This window comes from Setaria italica, chromosome III, assembly GCF_000263155.2.
Source record: "Setaria italica strain Yugu1 chromosome III, Setaria_italica_v2.0, whole genome shotgun sequence".
NCBI classification, from domain to species: Eukaryota; Viridiplantae; Streptophyta; class Magnoliopsida; order Poales; family Poaceae; genus Setaria; species Setaria italica.
Window position 1 is genome coordinate 49,004,861 of NC_028452.1, and position 17,509 is coordinate 49,022,369.

At 42.2% G+C, this 17,509-nt stretch overlaps 1 protein-coding gene across 5 annotated transcripts in view; it reads left to right on the forward strand.

Annotated features, from left to right (window-relative positions):
- Nucleotides 1-10,977: 10,977 nt before the first annotated feature.
- Nucleotides 10,978-17,509, forward strand: part of LOC101762679 (putative disease resistance RPP13-like protein 3) — a 10,638-nt gene continuing 4,106 nt past the window's right edge. For 3 of the 5 annotated variants that reach the window (XR_002676868.1, XR_002676865.1, XR_002676867.1), the window contains exons 1-5: nt 10,978-11,914; nt 13,754-15,788; nt 15,859-16,002; nt 16,125-16,229; nt 16,414-16,549. Coding sequence is in view for 1 of the 5 variants with exons in the window: in XM_004963123.2 (XP_004963180.1) it covers nt 11,055-11,914; nt 13,754-15,788; nt 15,859-16,002; nt 16,125-16,229; nt 16,414-16,549; nt 17,216-17,223 (3,288 nt within the window). In the remaining 4 variants the exon portion in view is untranslated. Of the gene's footprint in view, nt 11,915-13,753; nt 15,789-15,858; nt 16,003-16,124; nt 16,230-16,413; nt 16,550-17,215; nt 17,463-17,509 lie in introns of those variants that run through there. The other 2 variants (XM_004963123.2, XR_002676866.1) reach the window with 2 other exon arrangements.

Here is a 17,509-nt window from a genome sequence, read left to right on the forward strand (position 1 = left end):
GGGTTCTCAATGAAAAACATTATTATGCAAGAAGCTTTACAAAGCGTTGCAGGTTGATTATATTAATGATAGCAGCCGCACCAATGCTGTTTATCTTGTTCTTTTTTTCCAATCCAGGTTGCATTATTAAAAACTTCCTTCCTTTAGTCCTACTGCACCAATCATTTCAAGTTTAGGAGAGCTTTTCTCCAAAGCGCTCGTTCCATCGACTGATACCACCATGCTCCAAACGAAGGAGCCTTCATCAAGGGAGAAGCATCCAATGCACGATGCTTCAACCATACATATTTAGCCAGAGGAAGAAGAAGCTAAGGTAGAAGAAGAAAACAAGCTCAAATAAATTTTAGAAAATTCTAATAAATTTTAATAAGTTGCAAAACTGAGAATTTAGGGTGTTAAATTGTGTGGATTTTACCTTTGCATTAAAAATTTCTTCCATAGAAGAGACACCTTTTCTATGAATTTTCTACATAGAAAGGAGAGGATCGGAAAACGTTAAGTAAATGAGAAGAATGCACTGGATAATAATTAGGCTAACAGTCACCCTAAACCTAGCGATACGAATTACTGAAATCATGCACTGGATAATGAGGATCGGAACGGAGGGAGTATGTGGTGGACCACACACAAAGTTGCGTAATGATTGCATGCATTAGCTGGCCAACTTGTCACGTTGCATCCATTTGCCGTGTAATTGGTTACTCGACCCTGGGTTGGAATGGGTCGGAGCCTCGTCGTCCCGTGTTTGGTTCAGAACTGAGTGGGTTGGGTTCGACTCAGACGGGGAATATTACCCTTTTATCCGGGTCGAGTGCATACCACCGATTTGGAGGGACCGCGCGTACCCAATCCCACACCGTCCGCTCCGTCGTCTCGCCTGCGCGCTGGTGCGGTTGCCGCTGGGTGACGAGCGGCGCTGGGAGGAGCCGGGACCGGGGACGAGCGGCACGGTGGCGGGCACGGGAAGGTGGCGGCGGAGCCTCCTGCTCCATGGCCGCGGCACCATGGCCGACGGCGCAGGTCCTCCGCCTCCCCGACGCCCCCATGGCCGCGGCCCCTTATGTCGGCGCGGGGAGGGAGATGAGGCCGGCGGCGGCGGCGGGATCTGGGGAGGCAGCGGCGTAGGGAGCTGGGCCGCTGGGAGGCGGCGCAGGGAGCGTGGGAGGCACGGGGCGGTGCGTGCGGAGCTGGGGAGACAGGGGTGGCGGCACAGTTAGGGGATGGCGGCGCAGGGAGCAGGACGGGGGGCCGGCGCGCCGGCGGCTGAGGACCGGCCGGGGAGGAGCCGTGCGGGAGGATGGTTTGCGGGAGGAGAGGAGGAAGAGAGGAGGAGGAAGATGGGAGGGAGAGGAAAAAAATAGAGGCTGACAGGTGGGTCCTACGGTTGACAGGTGGGACCCACCACTAATGGTGTTAAAAATCCTCTCAACCTCTCCAACCAAACAAAATACTGGGTCGGCTCCAACCCATTCATCCAAACATGAGATGGATCAGCTCCAACCCGTAAAAGTAGGTCGGCAACAACCCAACCCACCTCCTCCCAAAACCAAAAACACATACTTATCCCTGGCGTCCCTGCATAGTTCCCAGCTTGTCATGTTGCCTAATGATTGCGTGCATTAGCTGGCCAACTTGTCACGTTGCATTCCCCCAGCTTGTCATGTTGCGTAATGATTGCATGCATTAGCTGGCCAACTTGTCACGTTGCATCCATTTGATCCCTGCATAGTTCCGTCATGTTGCATAATGATTGCATGCATTAGCTGGCCAACTTGTCATGTTGCGTAAACGGGGAGGCCGATAGCCGCCGCGCCCGCGCGCATGAGGAGCAGAGGACAGGCCGGTCACAGGTCTCTATTTTTTGGTTTTCCTAGTCATTGTCATTTGTTAACGACTCATTATTTTACTAAAATATTTGTGAAATAGTACTTAGGGTGATACCTCTTGCTAAACTTTAGCAGCTAAAATTTAGCAAAGTTTAGCAACAAATTTGCCAAACACCCTTACTAAACTTTGCTAAACTATGGTTGCTAAACTTTAGCCCTTTAACAATTTTTTGGTTGCTAAACCTTGTTAAACATGGGCTGGCCACCATTTGCCCCTCATTATTTTTTGTTTGTGTTGGAGATATGCCTTATTGGCAATCATAGAGATGATGATATTCCATTGTATCCATGATTTATATTGTGTTCCTTGAATATCCATTAAAGGCTACTTGAATTGATTTGCAATTATGTGAATTGTATATGAAACTCTTTACTTGTATGGTTATTCTAAAAGTTGTCCCTAGTCAGAGTTCATGTGAGGATACACGTGAATATTAGACTAGCAAATGTATTAGTTGATGATTATGTTTCACAAGTCATGGATATGGAGATGTCAAACTAATAATGTGGGCACGTATAGAGACATGTGCTAGGACTGACCCAACGCGAGTTACATAGTTCTTTCTTTACACAACGTGTACGCTTTGTCCTTAGACCTGAGATTGTCGCATGTACTCAAGATGTGGATCGACTTACTTAGGGGCTATCAAACGCTACACTGTAACTAGGTAGTTATAAAGGTAGCTTTCGGGTTTGTCAAGAAGTATGTCAAGATGGAATTTGCTTCTCTCTACTTAAGAGAGATATCTTTGAGCCCCTCGAGTGATCGGATCCGGAAATGCATGACCATGCTATGTGAGGTTAAGAGTTAACCTAGAAAGGGATTTCGAATCACAGGATCGAGAAAAAGAGGTCAGCTTGGAGTTAGAGCAAATATCGTGAGGCAAAGGGAATAGAATGTACGTGATGTTGTGATGGTTCGTCTGATATGATCTTCATGTGCGTATAGGAGTTGGCACGTCTTGCTAGAGGCTGCTGCCAACTATTGGCCGAGTAGGAGTACTTGCGCCATGTCTATACATATACGAACCTATAGGGTTACAGGTCGGAAGCCCAATGAGGATATGATTCGAATTGGACTAGGTTTAGGAGTACTAATGGGCCTTGGACCTAGAGGCCCGTCAGGAATCCCTATATATTGAAGGGTGGGGGCGGCTTAGGGTTTTATCTCCTTTCGCATGAACAACAGCCACGCCTCCCACGCCCTTGCCTTGTTGCACTCGCGGACCTAGCAGTCCGACTTGCGACGCTTCCTTCCCGCATGTGTGGATACCTTGGAGGTGTTGCATCTGCAGCACTTGGACGAGCCGCCGCACGAGAGCTTGACGAGCCAACGAGGAGCCTGACGAGTCGGCGAGGAGCTTGACGAGCTGCCGCACGAGGAGAACGTCACTACATGTGGACGAGCTGCTAAGGAGTTGCTGGACGTAGTGGTTTTGACCATGCTACCCCGACGCGGTGATCGACTACACTGCCCCAACACGCTTTATCAACTTCCACATCTACGCGTCTAGTGGTAATCCCATGATCTATAACAACAATATTCTTGGTTTACGCGGTAGAAACTTTTGTTTTGCACTAGCGTAGCCTACCTAGTAACCCTTCAGTGGTATCAGAGCTAGGTTGTTTAGTTATGGATTCGGGATGTGTGCATATGGTGATATGCGGCTTTCAGATTAATCTATGGTCTAGTTTCGTGATCTTGTTGCAATGGTCGTGTAACGACATACTCCTACCGGTCGAATTTCTGCTATCGGAGTTAAGTGATACACATAATGCTAGTTGCAGCGAGCGAAGACCAATGTGATTGGTCGAATCGAAACCTAGGTTCATACGTCAGACGCATATGATGCGCAGTAGTCGATTGGATCAACTACTGGATCGGATTATTTACCGAGATCATGTGTTTCGGTAAAATGACCGTAACTTTTCGGTACGATCTTGGATCGAGGTGAATTTTATATGAAAATTGATCTACAGAAAAAGTTACACATGAAATTCAACCACTTTGTTGTTTTTGGCGAAATTAGATTTCCCAAAATTGGCTTGGAAGATAGTGTTTCGGGCCTTTTAAGATTGGACGTTAGAACGCCTAACTCTGTTTTGCAGGATTTTGTGATTGGTATGGCCCCTGTGTATGTGATGCATGTGTGTAACTAATTCGTGACATGCGTGTCATGCGTACGGCAATACGGCTGGAGCCATATGTATTGTCACATTATTGTAATTAATGACCTGTGTGTCAATCTGTGATGATCCAAGCAACTATGTAACCTCCTTAACTAGCTGATTAGATGTAATAGCTTGTACTAGTTCTTGGAGGACTCATCACTAGGAGGATGGTGCACATGGATCATGAAGATGGAGATCATCATGATGAACAAGTTCTATGGAGATGGAGATCACCACTAAGAAATCGGGTCATACTGTGTCACAACTGTGTGAATGCTATTCCTTTGTTTTACTCCTTCATGATGTGATGTTAGAAGTAGAACGATCCCTCATAAATTTTAAGTTAGTATGCCCTTCCAACTAAATCTTGCACCGTCCCATGTCTTATACAATTGGTGGTGGATCTATGAAATTAGAGTATCACTAGTTTTCCTTGACTAGATGGGTTTGTATCGGATACTTACACGCATAAGGGTTGGTTTGCTTAAACAAGGTCATCTTAATGGTTAAGAACTTTGGGGCATGAAGGTTGGGTGCCAAGACATGGAGATGTCACCCAACAACAGGAGTCATATGTGATATGATTAGCAAGGAGTTGCTTACCGATCTACCTTGACTGCTAGCGGTGATGCTAAAGCTCACTAGTAGACTTGTTAGTTGTGGATCCTCAATCACTAAGTATCAATAGAGGGATATTGATTTTAGTGAGAGTAGATTCTGTTAAAAAATTTAATGTGATTTTCTCTGTCATGGATACATTTGTCTTAGTATTTTGCATTACTATTTTGTTGTAGATAAATGGCATCTAACAACACCATACCGTTTGCTTTGCGTTCAGTCCTTAAGAAGGACAAGCTGAATGGGACAAACTATACGGATTGGATCCGTAACCTGAGAATTATTCTCAGGGCTGAGACAAAGGAAGATGTTCTGGACACCCTATTACCAGAAGAACCTGCTGATGATGCACCTGTTGTCGTTAAAAATGCTTATAAGAAAGCATGTGATGCTAATCTCGAAGTAAGCTGCCTTATGATTTTCTTGCATGGAACCTGAGCTGCAGATGCAGTTTGAAACAAATCATGAGGCGCACGATATGATCGTGGCGCTTAGAGACATGTTCCAGACACAGGCCAGGACTGAAACGTTCAATGTGTCTAAGGCCTTTGTTGAGAGTAAGCTAGCAGAAGGTGCAGCAGTAGGACTATACGTAATCCATATGGTTGGTTACACTCGACGGTTGGAGAAGCTGGGCTTCCCACTGTGCCAAGAGTTGGCCACTGATTTCATCCTTTCGTCTCTTCCGTCCAACTATGAGAACTTCATCTCGAACTACCATATGCATGGGATGGAGAAGGGTCTGAATGAACTATGTGGCATGCTTAAAACAACTGAAGTTGACATTAAGAAAAGTGCTGGTAGCAGCCATGTGATGGCAATACAGAACAAGCGTAGCTATAAAAAGAAGGGTAATTCTTGGAAGAAGAAGGGAAAGGCTGTCTCCAAGCCAAACCCAGCACCCAAGGTTAAAGCTGGACTTGCTCCAGACAAAGGGTGCTTTTATTGTCACGAACATGGTCATTGGAAGAGAAATTGCAAGCAGCACCTAGCTTCGTTGAAGAATGGCGGAAGTAAGAGTACTTCCACCTCAGGTACACTTGTTATTAATGTTATAGACAATATTTTTCTCGCTGATACAATTATTAATTCTTGGGTATTTGATACCGGATCGGTTGCTCATATTTGCAATTCGATGCAGGGACTGATAAGAAGTAGAAGCGTGGAAAGAGGAGAAGTTGATTTCCACGTGGGCAATAATGCAAGAGTTGCTGCGTTGACCGTCAGGACGATGCAACTCCACCTCCCATTAGGATTTATTATGGAGTTGAATAATTGTTATTTTGTTCCTAATTTAAGTCGAAACATTATGTCTTCATGCTTGATGAAGAATGGTTATTCATTTTCGAGTGAAAACAATGGTTGTGTGATCTCTAAGAATAATATGTTTATGGCTTTTGCACCCATTGTGAATGGATTGTTTGTTTTAAATCTTGATGATTCACTTGTCTATAAAATAAGTGCTAAAAGGCCTCAGCCTAATGATTTGAGTCCTACCTACATGTGGCATTGTCGTTTGGGTCATATAAGTGAAAAGCGCATGAAGAAGCTCCATTCCGATGGACTTTTAAGTTCGTTTGATTTTGAATCATATGAGACATGTGAAGCTTGCTTGCTAGGCAAGATGACTAAGGCACCTCTCACAGGTTTTTCTGAGAGAGCACTAGACTTGTTGGAACTCGTACATACCGATGTATGCAGACCAATGAGCACGATAGGTAGAGGAGAGTTCAATACTTCATAACTTTTACTGATGATTTTAGTAGATATGGCTATATCTACTTGATGAGGCACAAGTCTGAAACCTTTGAAAAGTTTAAGGAATTTCAAAATGTAGTTGAAAATCAGCGTGGCAAGAAAATTAAGGCCTTACGATCCGATCGCGGAGGTGAGTATTTAAGCCACGAGTTTAGCAATCACCAGAAGAGTTGTGGAATTGTTCCATAGCTTACACCGCCTGGAACACCTCAGAGAAACGGTGTATCTGAGCGACGTAATCGAACCTTGTTGGACATGGTTCGATCAATGATGAGCCAGTCAGACCTACTGTTATCATTTTAGGGATACGCTCTAGAAACAGCAGCTTTCACACTTAATAGGGTACCTTCTAAATCCATAGTTAAGACACCATATGAGATGTGGACTGAAAAGACTCCCAGTTTGTCTTTTCTAAAGATTTGGGGATGTGAAGTGTTTGTCAAGCGACTTCAGTCGAACAAGATAACACCCAAGTCGGATAAATGCATTTTCGTGGGATATCAAAACGAAACTTTAGGATATTATTTCTACAACTAATCAGAGGGCAAAGTGGTTGTCACTCAGAACGGTGTTTTCCCAGAGAAAGAGTTTCTCAAAGGGGAGAAAAATGGAAAGACAATGCGTCTTGAACAAGTTCAGGATGAGCTAATCGGGCAAGAATCAATGAGTGATGCTAATGTAGCAGAACAAGTTGAGATACCGATGGCAAGAGAAGCACTGCCACAACCACGAAGGTCGGCAAGGCTCTGTGAAATGCAGGAAATATTATTATTGGACAATGATGAGCCTACGACATATGCAGAAGCAATGATGGACCCAGACTTTGAAAAATAGTAGAGTGCCATGCAATCCAAAATAGAGTCTATGGGAGACAATCAAGTTTGGAACTTGGTTGACCCACTTGATGGTGTTAAAGCCATAGAGTGCATAGAGTGCAAGTGGATCTATAAGAAGAAGAGAGATATGGATGGAAATGTCCACATCTATAAAGCTCGACTTGTCGCAAAAGGTTTCGACAAGTTCAAGGAGTTGACTATGACAAGACCTTCTCGCCCATAGTGATGCTTAAATGTATTCGGATTATTCTAGCTATAGCTGCATATTTCGATTATGAGATATGGCAGATGGATGTCAAGATAGCTTTCCTGAATGGAAATCTAACTGAGGACGTGTATATGATGCAGCCCGAAGGTTTTGTTGATCCGAACAATGCTGGAAAGGTATGCAAACTTCAGAATTCCATTTATGGGTTGAAGCAAGCATCTAGGAGTTGGAACATTCATTTTTATGAAGTGGTCAAAGGGTTTGGCTTCATTAAGAATGAAGAAGAGGCTTGTGTTTACAAGAAGGTTAGTGGGAGCTCTGTAGCATTTCTAATGCTATATGTGGATGTCATATTACTAATTGGAAACAACATTTCTATGCTTGAATCCGTCAAGACCTCACTGAAAAATAATTTTTCAATGAAGGATTTAGGGGAAGCAGCATATATTCTGAGCATCAAAATCTATAGAGATAGATCCAGAAGGCTTATAGGATTAAGTCAAGATACTTACATTGACAAAGTGTTGAAACGGTTCAACATGGAATAGGTGAAGAAAGAGTTTTTGCCTATGTCACATGGCAGACACCTTAGCAAGACTCAGTGTCCTTCGACAACTGATGAGCGGAATCGCATGAGTAGAGCGCCATATGCTTCGGCTGTCGGATCTATCATGTATGCAATGATAAGTACTCACCCAGATATTTCATATGCGCTAAGTATGACAAGCAGGCACCAGTCTGATCCGGGTGAGAGTCACTGGACAGCGGTGAAAAATATTCTTAAGTACTTCAGAAGGACTAAAGATATGTTCCTCGTCTATGGAGGTAAGGAAGAGCTCGTTGTAACAGGTTACACTGATGCTAGTTTCCAAACAGACAAAGACGATTCAAAGTCACAATCAGGATTTGTGTTTACGTTAAACGGTGGTGCTGTTAGCTGGAAGAGTTCCAAACAGGAGATGGTGGCTAGTTCTATGATAGAAGTTGAGTACATCGTGGCTTTAGAAGCCGCGAAGGATGGTGTTTGGATAAGAAATTTCCTTATTGAGCTTGGTGTGTTCCCGAATGCGTCCAGCCCATTGAATCTCTACTGTGACAACAATGGGGCTATTGCGCAGGCAAAGGAGCAAAGGAACCACTAGAAGAACAAACACATAATGCCGTGATTTCATCTCATTCGAGACTTCGTTAACCGGGGTGAGATCAAGATATGCAAAATACACACAGATCTGAATATTTCTGATCCCTTGACAAAGCCTCTCCCGCAGTCTAAGCATGATGCGCACATAAGAGGTATGGGTATTAGATATCTTCTAGATTGACTCTAGTGCAAGGGGGAGACTGTTGGAGATATGCCCTAGTGGCAATCATAGAGATGATGATATTTCATTGTATCCATGATTTATATTATGTTCCTTGAATATACATTAAAGGTTACTTGAATTGATTTGCAATTATGTGAATTGTATATGAAACTCTTTACTTGTATGGTTATTCTAAAAGTTGCCCCTAGTTAGAGTTCATGTGAGGACACACGTGAATATTAGACTAGCACATGTATTAGTTGATGACTATGTTTCACAAGTCATGAACATGGAGATGTCAAACTAATAATGTGGGCACGTGTAGAGACATATGCTAGGATTGACCCAACGCGATTTATATAGTTCTCTCTTTACACAACGTGTACGCTTTATCCTTAGATCTGAGATTGTCGCATGTACTCAAGATGTGGATCGACTTACTTAGGGGCTATCAAACGCTACACCGTAGCTGGGTAGTTATAAAGGTAGCTTTCAGGTTTGTCAAGAAGCATACTGTGAGGCATGATCAGTCAAGATGGAATTTGCCCCTCTCTACTTGAGAGAGATATCTCTGGCCCCTCGAGTGATCGGATCTGGAAATGCATGGCCATGCTACGTGAGGTTAAGAGTTAACCTAGAAAGGAATTTCGAATCATAGGATCGAGAAAGTGAGGTCTGCTTGGAGCTAGACCAAATTTCGTGAGGCAAAGGGAACAACATGTACGTGATGTTGTGATGGTTCATCTAATATGATCTTCGTGTGCGTATAGGAGTTGGCACCTCTTGCTAGAGGCCGCTGCCAACTATTGGACGAGTAGGAGTACTCGCGCCATGTCTATACGTATACAAACCTATAGGGTCACACACTTAAGGGGCTGGTACCCCAATGAGGATATGATCTGAATTGGACTAGGTTTAGGAGTACTAATGGGCCTCCGACCTAGAGGCCGTCAGGAACCCCTATATATTGAGGGGTGGGGGTGGCTTAGGGTTTTATCTCTTTTCGCACGAACAACAGCCACACCTCCCACACCTCGCCTTGTTGCACTCATGGACCTCGCAGTCCGACTTGCGACGCTTCCTCCCCGCATGTGTGGATACCTTGGAGGTGTTGCATCTGCAGCACTTGGACGAGCCGCCGCACGAGAGCTTGACGAGCCGACAAGGAGCCTGACGAGCCGGCGAGGCGCTTGATGAGCCGCCGCACGAGGAGGACGTCGCTGCCCATGGACGAGCTGCTGGACGTAGAGGTTTCGATCACGCTACCCCAACGCGGTGATCGACTACACTGCCCCGACGCGCTTCATCAACTTCCGCATCTGCGCATCTAGTATTTCTGGTTTACGCAATGGAAACTTTTGTTTTGCGCTAGCGTAGCCTACCTAGTAACCCTTTAGTCTGGACCCTCCCCCCTCCTGCATTAAATAAGGGCAGACAGGTCTTTCTACACCTCATTAAATGTTGTTTAGCTCATGGATCCAAACATCCATGGCTACAGTTTAGCAACTCAAGTTTAGCAAAGTTTAGCTGCTAAAGTTTAGCAAACGGATCCAAACAGGCCCTTATATGCCCAACATTTTAAACTTAAATGGAACGGAGTATGTGGTGGACCACACACAAAGTTGCATAATGATTGCGTGTTGCATCCATTTGCATCCATTTATTTCATTGCACGATTACCTGGATTTCATGGGATGAAACTCGTCTCACGTATGATGAAACTCCTTCTCTCTCCTTATAAATATCTTGCCACATCAGCAAAATTTGTGATATAGTTAATTTACATGAAACTCTTCCTAAGAAAATAATGGAATAGAATTAAATACTATTGTCTTCCTAAGAAATAACAAAATGAAACTTTTCATTTGAGAGGGTTATTTCATTCAACAACTCAAATAGCTCAAGATGACGTGGCACTTTTGGCAAATAAGGAAATGAAACTATCCCTTGGGATTGGCTTTAGACATGGGTGCATCTTGGAACATACTATCCTTTGGGAAATATGTCTTGATATTACTTTTATTTGAACTCGTTGATGTCAATATTTTTCATCAAAAGTTTTAGTTTATGTTAGAGAAGATTGATAAAATTACTTAGAACAGCGGGAGTAACTTGAGCTATGTTGCTAGTTTATTTCCATTTAGGCTATATATACGCCCACGCGCACCACTCCACAGCATAGAAAGCAAGCGATGCAGAGAGAATAGTTTACCTTTGAGAGCTATCCGAAGTAGCGGGCTAGCTGCTAGCAATAGCGCCCAGCTAGTCCAACATGGATCTGGTGACTGGGGCAGTTGGCAGCCTCGCCTCCAAGCTGCTCCAGCTACTCGTCGAGGAGTACAAGCTGCAGACGACAGGCCTGAAGAAGCAAGTCCAGTCTCTCTCGGCGGAGCTAGAGAGCATCCACCCTTTCCTCAACAAGGTCGCCAACGTGCCGTGGTACCTGCTCGATGAGCAGATCAAAGTCTGGGCACGTGAGGTCAGGGACAAGTGCTACGACGTGGAGGATGTCTTCGACACCTTACTCGTCCAATTCGAGGGCCCTGAGACTGCCGATCCGAGCAGACTCAAACGCGCCATGCACAAGATGGGTGACTTGTTCGCCAAGGTCAAGGCTCGCCATGACATTGCCAACGACATAGAAGACATCATGAGGCAACTCGAAGAGGTTGCCGAGAGGCGTAACAGGTACAAAATTGATGATTCCATTGAGGTCAAGCCTGCATCCAAAACAATCGATCCTCGCCTTTCGGCTCTCTACACAAAGCCTTCACAGCTCGTTGGCATCAACGAGCCAAGGGATGCCCTCATTGAGATGCTGTCCATAGGTGGGCAGGAGAAGAAGATAGTCTCCATTGTCGGGTCTGGAGGATTGGGCAAGACCACCCTTGCCATGGCAGTGTACGACAAGCTTACAAAGATTAATGGACGATTTGATTGCGGTGCTTTTGTTCCAGTGGGACCAAATCCAGACATTAAGAAAACCTTGAGGGACATTCTTATTGATCTCATCAAGACGTCAAACATGATCAATGCTTTTGATAATAGAAGGCTCAGCCTTCTTGGTGATCTAAAGGAATTGGATGAAAAGCAGCTCATCGATTCACTCCGTGAGCACCTTGAAGGAAAAAGGTACAGACCATCCACACATTATTCCTGATTGATAAGTGTTTTATGTCTTGGCATCTGATAAAGCCGATCACAGTTTACTGTAACTAGTCCATCAACCCGTGCTCCCGCACGGGCTAATATTTTTAGAAGCTATTGTATTTGAAAATTATTTAGAAATTAAACTCTTAGCTAATAATCAAAATTTTTTACCTACTGCTCTTTTATTTTTCCAATACTTCAACATAATACTTATATAGATATGTACCCATCTTTGTCCAGTTGTGATTGATTTTTAATTAATAATTACTTTATACACTTTTTCATCCATATTCATACTTTTTTCCATTTTGTATCACACCTCCAATCCTCCATACATTATTTTTGGTATACAAATCGATATTTTTCATTGATTCCGCACATGCATGTATAAATGGTCTAAATGATGGCACTCATCATGTGCATATACTTTAACTTAGTATTTTTATATTAACAATGACATAAATAGGTAATTTAGAATCATATATTAGTTTACTTTTTAACATTTCTGTATGATGCACATGAAGATAATTAGATTAAGATTTAGGTGTTTACTTTAGGTTATTTTTAATAACGACATACACGGGGAACATAGATACAATTTTAGAATGATATTTTAAGTTATGCTTTGTAATGATGTGTATTAGTAAATTGGATGAAGATTATGGGGTTACTTTAGATTATGTTTTATAATAGCTGAGCTCGGTAATTTAGATATAGGTTTAGAGCTCATTTTTGAATATTTTAACAATGACAGTGGTGGGGTAACTTTTTAGAAAATATAATAGATCAATGGCTATGATTATTAGAGTTTACAGGATTGGTGTTTGATTTTTTTAATTTTTATGAGAATTTTTCTCTTTTTTCTAGCTTGTCTCGTGGGAACTGATGCGGAGTCTCTAATAGAAAAAATAAGACTACATTGCTACAAAACTATTACCATAAGCTACCTCTCATTTGTTAGATATTCGAAGACAATACTTATGTACTTAATATCTTCATCCAATTGTGATAGATTTAAGTTAGTAATTACTCTATAATATTTTCATCCACATTTATGATCTTTAATTTTAACTTTTCACTTTGGATTGCAGGTATGCGCTTGAATTTGTTTAATGAACCCTAAGTTTGAGATTCTATTTTAGCATAGAAATCTATATTCCCATCACTTTATATCTTTAATTATAAATGGTAATACACATCATGCATATAGACCTTAATTATTATATCGTATACCAATAGTGCAAGATATAGACAATTTAGAATCATATATTGTTGTATATTACGTAGGGTTATCTCATGTTATTTTTAATAATAGCATGCGTGGGTAATATAGATGCAAATTTAAGGGGTTACTTTAAGTTTTTTAAGTAATAGTGGTAGGCAATTCAGTTACAAATTAGGGGTTATTTTAAATATTTTTTATAATGGCATAAGTGGGTAATTTTGATTAAGATTAGGGGGTTACTTTAGTTTATTTTCTATAATGGCAGAGGTGGATAATTTATATATAGATTTAGGGGGTTACTTTAAGCTATTTTCATAATGGTATATGTGGGTAATTTTTTAGAAAATATAATAGATCCAATGGCTATGATGATTTGAATCTATAGATTGATGATCGGATATTTTGCTTTTTTGTGAGAAATCTAGGATTTCTCTTTTTTTCTAGAGTGTCCACCTAGGAATTCTAGGTGGCTTCACCTGGAGGCTTCAAAAGGAGCCTCCAATTAGTAATAGGAAAATAGGCGTCCATGCTTTGTGCCTTTTTACATGTTCTAGATTATTTTACTGATTCATAGGTCTCGTCGATCATGTGCATAGGTACTTCATTGTTCTCGACGATATATGGGAGAAAAAAACATGGAGATTTGTTGAACCTGCTTTTGTTGACGGTAAATGTGGAAGTAGAATACTCACAACTACGCGTAACTCTGAAGTTTCAAAGGAAATTGGTGAAGTTTATAAATTAGATGAACTTTCTGATAAGAACTCCAAAAAACTATTCTATTCGTTAACATTCGGCGGGGAAGAAAAACGTCCTTGTAGTGATAATTTGGATATGGTTTCTGATACAATTATACATAAATGTCGTGGCCTACCATTAGCCATTATTACAATAGCTGGGGTGCTGGCTAGGAAACCAATAGAGGAGTGGTCTGATGTGTACAACTCGATTGGTTTTGGTCCTGACGAGAACGAAGTTGAAGATATGAAAAAGATATTATCGTTTAGCTACTACGACTTACCTTCTCATCTAAGGACCTGCTTATTGTATCTAAGTATATTTCAAGAAGAATATTTTATAGATAAAAGGGAATTGATATTGAGGTGGATAGCTGAAGGTTTTATCTACGAGGAAAGAGGGAAAGCGTTTTTTGATGTCGGAGATAGCTATCTCCGTGAACTCATGAATAGGAACTTGGTCATACCTACAGAGGAGAAAAGCTCAGGGCTTTTACGAGGTTGCCGTGTCCATGACAAGCTACTTCGTCTCATAAGACAATTGTCAACTGAAGAGAACTTTGCTGTTGTACTGGATAAAGACCAACGGTCATCAGTTGCACAAGTCAAAGTTCGTCGCTTAGCCCTCCGAACGTTAACAGAAGAAACTAATTATAATAAGGATGATTTGGCACGAGTGAGGTCCTTTAATGCCATAATATGTTTTACAAAACTGATTCCCCCAGTGTGCAGCTTTAAAGTTTTGCGAGTCCTAGTTCTGGAGTATTGTATTGGTATGGAAGGTTATCCTATCAAACATATTGCTAAGTTACTCCATCTGAGGTACATTGCGCTATCGCATACACCTGTTCGTAAGCTCCCCAAAGAAATAGGGAATCTTAAGTTTCTGCAAACACTGCTATTGGATGACACCGGGATAAAAGAACTGCCAGCCAGTGTACGCTTGCTGAAACAATTGATGTGCCTGCGAGCTGATGAGAAGACAAGAGTGCCGGATTGGATCGGGGAGATGACGTCCCTAGTGGAGCTAGAGATGTACCACGAATTGCTGCCGAACTTTCTTCTTAGGGAGGCACCCCGCGTACAGGAGCAAGAGATGCACAGTGGTGCCGACAACAAGTGCTCTACAAGAAAGTTTGTCAAGGAATTGGGCAAGCTGATAAATCTCAGGGTACTTAAGTCTGGCATTAAACTACAAGATCAAGAGGAGGGGAGAGATTTTCTGGCGTCTCTAAGCAAGCTCCACAAGATCCAAGACATATCCATGTTACTGACGGCATACTTAGAGATGGATGTGGGTAGAGAACCTAGTTTTGCCCTCTCCTCAAGCCTCCGTACGCTTCAACTGTTGAATGTGCATTTCTCAAAGGTTCCGGCATGGATGAATGGCCAACGTCTTCCCAACCTCTGCCAGTTGAAGGTGCTGGTGAGTAATACGGACGAACAGGATCTGAGAATTCTTGGGACGTTACAAAAGCTCCGCCACCTCGTGCTAATGGATATAAGATACCACAAATTAAAACTTACTATTTGTGGGTGTGGAGGATTCCAGAATTTGAGATTCTTACATCTCGGTGGATCACCGTTACAGTTTGTACCGGGAGCAATGCCAAGGCTTGAAGACATCACTTTTAGTGTCAATGTGTTTGAGTTGGTAGATGCCAACATCAGTTTCGACTTCGGCTTGGAAAATCTTTCATCTCTTCAGTCTGTGACTGTCGGCGTGCACTGTGCGGATGCATGTCTTAGGGAAGTGGAGGAAGCAGAGGCTGCGATCAGGCACGCTGTTGACATCCACTCCAAACATCCATCACTTTTAGTGAAAAGGATGGATGAGGACAAAATGGGGACCGTGGATGCAGATTCAAGGGAAGTTTCTCGGCTAATGTACAAGGTAATCGATTATTCGCTCGCTGCTTCTGATCTGGTTATTATGTAGTTCTAACATCTCCTTTAATGGTCAGATGTTGCGGGATTCCACGCTCAGTGAGCAAATCAAGAAGCTCAATGACCAAATCGACGTTCAGAACAATTGTAATAGCACACTGTATAGTCAGGCCCAAGAAATGGCGCATTCCATACCGGAGGGGCATCCCAGCATTGCAAAGGTAATCTCTCGTCAGGTCATCATGTGAATGGTTAATACAATTTGAGTTATCATATGCATGCTACCATAGCTTTACATGCATGGCCAGTAATTAACGGGGCTTCTATGGAGCCATTTTTACAGCAGATCCAGTGGTCCTCGGTAACCCTGCTGGAGATGGTGGCGCTCCGAAAGCAACTTGCCGACACATTTCAAACGATAAATGATACGTCAGACCCTGATCAACTGGTATATTCACTTCCACATGCATGGACACAAATCGCATCCCATGTAGTTTTGATTTGATTCCATTCATGTGCCCATCCACATAGGATGGATGTAATTATCTGAAGGATTGATGTACTTTGATTCCATTCATGTGTCCATGTAGCTTTAATTTGATCCCATTCTGGGCTACGTATTTGTACTCCAGATGCAACATATTAAGCTTCAGGAACGATTATTCGAGCTGTACAAAGTTGAAAATAAGCGAATGGCCGCAATCGTGGAGGAACTGAAAGCTGAGCTCAAGATATCTGATAATGTCGCCGATGCTGAGGAGCATGGAGGTACGTACTCCAATCCTAGCTATGTATCTACCCATCTGCAACTGTTTTTTTCTTTTGCAAATAAAGTACCCATCTGCAACTCTCTAGTCTCAACCCTTATCACTATTTTTTTTTCTACTTCAGTAAGTAGTTTATACAGCACCGAGCTAACACTTCGTCACAAGCTCTGTTTTATGCTCTCTGCATCAACAGACAAGTTCAGAGTTTTTGATAGTTTAAAGAATACATAAAGATTGGGAGTTCTTTCTTCGTAAAATTTACGCCTTCATTTTTTGCAGAATAGAGATTGGGAGTACTATAAAACTGCATGCACTCAAATTCCATGAATTTTTCTGCTTTTGGTGTTCAATGTGAAAACATAACTTGCTAATTCAAAACCTCTGCTTTGAACTTGAACGACTGGATTGGATGATGCTTATAACCAGCAACATCACGATCAAGTTGTTTCGTGAAATGAAAATGATTAAAAGATTCCAGAGTTCATAGTTAACGGCGGTTGAATACCAGGTTTAGGTAGCTCCTCCCACCGTACTGCATCGCCTTCACCACAATATTCTAGCTTAGCTTTATTTGTGTTTGTGCTTGCGCATGTGAGTGTGCGCGCACGTGTTCCTAATTTATGTTGTCGTCCTTATATATATTTTTTTTCCTACAAACCCTTTGTAGGTTTGTAGACTTCTGCAATCATACTACAAGCTCCACGGTCAACTCGTCTTTTGCAAAGAAGGGAATGTTTGCTGCGTCTTTGTCATGCTTATTAAAAAAGAAAAAAAATCCTCAATAGTAAAAAATACAAAAAAAATATTACACTTAGTAGTTTGTTGCTTAATACAAAACAAAAAATACAAAAAATATTGCACCTTGTCTTCTCTTGTTTAATTTGGGAAAACCAAATTTTCTATTCATCATTTCTTCTAACTATAACCCCGCACAAGATGGATGTACTTCGCGTCTTAGTAA